Source organism: Mustela nigripes, chromosome 17 (assembly GCF_022355385.1).
Source record: "Mustela nigripes isolate SB6536 chromosome 17, MUSNIG.SB6536, whole genome shotgun sequence".
In the NCBI taxonomy this organism is placed as follows: domain Eukaryota; kingdom Metazoa; phylum Chordata; class Mammalia; order Carnivora; family Mustelidae; genus Mustela; species Mustela nigripes.
Genome location: NC_081573.1, coordinates 16567151 through 16572628, shown reverse-complemented (window position 1 = coordinate 16572628; position 5478 = coordinate 16567151). Strand labels below are relative to the sequence as shown.

Sequence of the window (5478 nt, the reverse complement as noted above, 5' to 3'; positions counted from 1 at the left end):
CAGCATCAGAGTATTCATACTGGTGAGAAACCTTATGAATGTAAGGAATGTAGGAAACCTTTTAGACTGCTCTCACAACTTACTCAGCATCAGAGTATTCATACTGGTGAGAAACCTTATGAATGTAAGGAATGTGGTAAGGCTTTTAGACTTTATTCATTCCTTACTCAACACCAGAGAATTCATACTGGGGAGAAACCCTACAAATGTAAAGAATGTAAAAAGGCCTTTAGGCAACATTCACATCTTACTCAACATCAGAAAATTCATAATGGAGTTTAATACAAGAAAGCTTTCAATTGTACATTATGTTACAGGATCTCTAAATCATTTTTGAGAAATTTGCTTCATGACTCAGCTAAGCATAAGAAATTTTATATTACTGAAAAAAATATGTTGCTTTAAAAGCCTTCTATGACCAAACATTGTTTATCTTCAACAAATTGGTATGAGGGAACAATACAATGAATGTAGGAAAATCTTCAGCCTTATCTATCATTATCCCCATTTCCCTCCTTTATTACCAGTGTATTATTGGACAAGGTACTTAAACTTCTGTGCCTCATTTTGCTCACTTATAAAATGGTGATAATAGTACCTATGTATATTAGTTATTTATTGCTCTGTAATAAATTGCCACAAACTTAGTAGCTTAAAATAATACACATTATCTCACAATCTCTATGGGTCAGGTGTCTGGGCAAAACTTTGGTGGGTCCTCTGCTTCATGGTCTCTCAAAAAGCTAAACTAAAGGTTTTAGCCAGGGTGGGGTCTCATCTGAAGGCTCAACAGGGGAAGGAATCCATTTCCAAACTCACATGGCTTTTGGTTTCTAGCTGGTTGAAGGCTGACCTTAGTTCCTTGCCACATCAACTTCTTCAACATGACTGCTTATTAAGTGTGCAAGCTAAGAGTGTAGTAGTCTACTAGCATCATAGAAGCAGTACTCTTCTGTGACCTAATCACCAAAATAATACCTTTTAGTCACCTTTGCTGTCTTCTACAGGTTAGAAGTAAGTTACTGTGTCACCCCACATTCAAAGGTAGAGGATTACACAAGAATATGAATACCAGGCTGTAGGGACCATTTCAGAGTCAGCCTGCCACACTGTGTAATAGAATTGTCTTAAGGATTAAGTAGTTAATGCTTGGAAAAATAGCTACATAGCATGTTTTCTGTAAATATTACCTACAATTGTTATCATTAGTATTAGTGAATTCATATAAAAGGAATTTACTGTAGAAAATGTGGAAATACCTCACATCATTGCTCAGCACTTACTAAACTTAAAAGATAATTTATTCCAGATAAAATCTAGGAGGTTATATTGAATGCAAGGATTTCATCATTTGAGCCGCATCTGTCATTTCATGCTGAAAAGAAACCTTACAAATTTCATGAATGTGAGGTTAAGCATACAAAAATTAAAGAATCAGAAAAATATGAAATTATTTTCCCGTAATAAATTCCAAAAAGTAAATGTTTTGGAATTCCTGTTGTCTGACCACTGTTAAAGATTAATTAGAAACATCAAAAAGATGGCAGAAACTAACCAGTTGGAAATTTAATATTGTGTGTATATGTGCACCTGTGTGTGTATGTTTGTATGTAAAAATCATATAAAAGAAAGATCATTCCATTACAGGCAGTTACGATTTGTTGCTCAAATTGCCCCATCATCAACCAGTGGGAGTTGAGTTGTTTGCCATGACCCCACTTGAAGTTTGATAGTTTACTTGGTTACAGCTGCACTGTTTGGTCAGCAATCAAAGATGTTTGGGCACCAACTCATTCTGAAAATTGATAAGGGGTAAAATAAGCATTTATTTTGCTTTTTCTATGTGAACCAACTTTCAGGGCCACCAAAAGCTCCTCAAATTAAAACGTTTTTGTTTTGTTTCATTTCTAAGAAATCAGTAAATTCAGAATGAATGATAGGATCAGAAAAATTACTGTTTTCTAGTTCCCTAATGGAATAATGGGTCCAGAAAATTATCTTTGGTGGATATTAAAACTATTGGGTGAAATATTTTATAGTTAGAACTTTACAGTGGATTTATCAAGCTGACCATCTCTGAATCCTTTGATCAATTTTAACCTCTATAAAAGTGGGACTATCAGATAATATCCACATCCTGATAAAATGCAATAGGAAATACCACTGCCTACGAAGCCTTACTGCCAAAACAGTGAACTGAAGGAAGCAAGCCTTTGAATCAAACTCTTTAAAAATGAGAATTTGGGGGATAGAGGAACAGAGTTAATGGCACCAAAAGGAAGTAGCCAAGCAGATCCAGAATGTGTAAAATTCTACAAAACAAGTGACCCTGATTTCTTCAACTAAGTGGCATGAAAAAGAAAAGGGGAAGAGCAACAGTTACAGATTGAGAGACTACAGAGATCTATCAACTAAATTCAGCATGTGGGCATTGCTTGGACCTAATTTGAACAACATGTAAAAAGACATTTTGGAGACAGTGGGGAAAATGTGGATGTGCTTTGAGTATTAGTTGATATTTAGAAATACTAATTTTGTTAGGGATGATAATATCAGTGTGGTTAAAAGAGAAGAGGTTCTATGTGTTAGAGATACATATATATTTAAGAAATGGTAAGACACCAGATTTGCATTTGAATTCTCCAGGAAAAGAAAAAAGAATTGGCAAAATGTTGATAATTATTGAAGCAGAGTGGTTTGTATTGGGTTTTTTGTTTTTTGGGGGAGTTCATTGTTCTAGTAGTTCTAGTTTACAAGTTTGAAAGTTTCAGTAATAAAATGTTTAAGATCAAAACTGAAATTTATAGCCTGCTTAGAAATGATTGTTAATGAGATGTGTGCATCTAAACTTGTCAGATGTCATCAAAGTTCTGTTCTGTGAGAAATTTGTCCCCTTTAATGCATTGTAAGGAAGTTTCATTTGTGGACCTAGTCTTCATCTTCACCTTATCCATAGCAGTCGACAGGGCCTGTCACATAAATACATGTATTAAGGGAGAGTGAATACTTAATGTCAAAAAACCAGACACAGAACAGAATAAAACCTACAAAAGAGAAGCAAAGCACAACTAAAAACAGAAATTAAGGACTAGACAGTAGTAGATTTAATCCAGTACTAATAATGATTAGATTTTGGGAAATCTAATCAAGAAGAAGAAAATGAAAGATAATGCATTTAGAACATTGACCATGATAAAGATGATGTAGCTACAGATTATCTAAAGTTTTAATTGCAATGTAATACTGTATCTGTATCGATATCTATATCTATATAGATATATATATATATGCTATATGTATTCCAATACCTAAAATATAGGGGGTTACTTTTTTCTGTAGGAATACTTTATGACAATAGACTCAAATAGACCCAAAAAGCAAATGTGTGTCTGTATATGAACTCCCTGCTTAAAAAGTTTGATAGTTGTGCAGGTAAAAGCTTTAAGAAATAGATAATCCTTCACAAAATTCTACCAGTTAATTCTGCACTGCTAAAATAATCCTGATACAAACCTAAGTGAAGATAGCTCCTAAAAAGCAAAATCTAGACCAGCTTCATTCATCTTAATTCTAAATAAGATATATTTAGAATTACAAAATCAGTCTTCACTAATAGAGCCATGTATTTGCCTTTCCCAAGTCTCAGATATCTCCAGAAGAGCTGTGTTTAACAGAGTGTAAGGCCTTAACCCAATGTTCTCCACAAATTTGTTTTGGGGTATTCTAGTCCTTGATGATATTTGGGGGAAAGAAAGATTTCTCGGGGAAATGTGTAAATGCAACAAAGCATTTGCTTGTGGAAAATCCAAGTACACATCAGCTTGTCAAAAGATACAGTAAAGAGTTTTTTTTAATAAAGATTTTTATTTATTTAAAAGAGATCACAAGTAGGCAGAGAGGCAGGGGAAGCAGGCTCCCCGCGGAGCACAGGGCCGATCCCAGGACCCTGAGACCATGACCTGAGCCAAAGGCGGAGGCTTTAACCCACTGAGCCACCCAGGTGCCCCAGTAAAGAGATTTTTATTTAACACAGTGTATCTCAAAATAACTTCATTGTGGAATTCTCATACCCAGTATCTCTTACCATCTTTAGAATGTGAACAGATGCTTCCATTACCACAATGAATGTCTTCAAGAACATCATTTCAGACATTATGGTGAGTGTGTTGGCATTGGGGGATGAGGAAAGGGCATTTTTCTTCGAAGCTCACGTCATATTCTGAAAGCTTCCTGCTTGGATCTTGAGGGCTAGTGCTTTTCTATAGAATGTGAAAGATTCTAGTTTGGTCCTTGATATGTACATATAAAACATGCTTAAATATTCTGTTAAATAGTAATTAGGACATAAATGATTTTTCACTGTAATAAAAATGCTATATTGAAATTATTTTGTGTATTTTCTGATTTATTTGAAGACTCTAAGGTGCATATCTAGAAGTCTCTACATACTCTTTGCATTACATGTTGCTAGATGGTTGCTCCATCATTGCACCAATTTTGGATCCCTCTAATTCCTGAAATGAGCATCCAGATTTTCCTGCTTCTGTTATTAGTTTCAATATTTCCCTGATTATAAGTGACTAGAACATCTTTTTCATATGTGTTTATTGGCCAGTCATGTTTCTCTTAACAGTGCTTTTTTTATTCATGTATTTTCTCTATTTTGGGGGGGCGGTATCTCATTGGTTGGTCATGATTTGTAAAATATTCCAGGTACTACACATTTATAAATATTGGAGTTATTTTTTCTCAAGGTGACAAGTTATAACTAAGGGCATTTATTGTTTTGCTAACATTTTAAATTTAGATACAGTTGTCTTTTTTTTTTTTAAACCTTACAGATAATCTTACTCTTTTTATTTCTAGTGTTAAATTTTCTGCCATGTGGTCATGGCATTTCCAAGTAGAAAAAGGTTCCCTCAATATTTATATTTTATATACATTTCTCATAGCAGTAGCTGGTATTATCAGAATAAGGTTGAGTATTGGTGAGGATACATTTCTCTCATTTTTTCCATTTTGATGGAAATCATGTATCTATTTAAACATTTAGTGTAATGCCTCTTGATTTAAATAGTCTTTGTTATACATAACTGTTTTCATTCCGTCCCTGTTTTACTTAATGCCTGCTAGATTTTTGTCAGAAGTCATTTTGTCGTCCATTGGTGTCAACATGATGTTTTTCCCCTATTTAATTTGCTGATGTGATGAATAATACAAATCTTTTGTCAAATTCAGCTGTTCCTCTGACCACTCTTAAGTTTCCGTAATTCAGTAGAATAGTAGAACAACTCCCAACTCAGGAAAACAGTGCACCGGTGATTATTTTTACAGCAAAAAGATACAAATTAGAATCAGCTAAAGAAGAGATGCATAGGGCAAACTGGGAGGGATCAAAATGTGGAGCTTCCAGTCATCCTCTACCCATGCAGTCAGGGATGTCGATACCTCTTCTTGGTTATGACGGGATAATTCCCG

General features: G+C 34.5%; 1 protein-coding gene across 1 annotated transcript in view; it reads left to right on the top strand.

The window, feature by feature from the left end:
* Window positions 1-4387, top strand: part of LOC132005617 (zinc finger protein 82 homolog) — an 86037-nt gene extending 81650 nt beyond the window's left edge. Inside the window, 1 exon segment of the mRNA XM_059382975.1 lies at window positions 1-4387. This exon segment is cut by the window's left edge and continues 25 nt beyond it. Coding sequence (XP_059238958.1) covers window positions 1-282 — 282 coding nt within the window. The 3' untranslated portion in view covers window positions 283-4387.
* Window positions 4388-5478: the final 1091 nt, after the last annotated feature.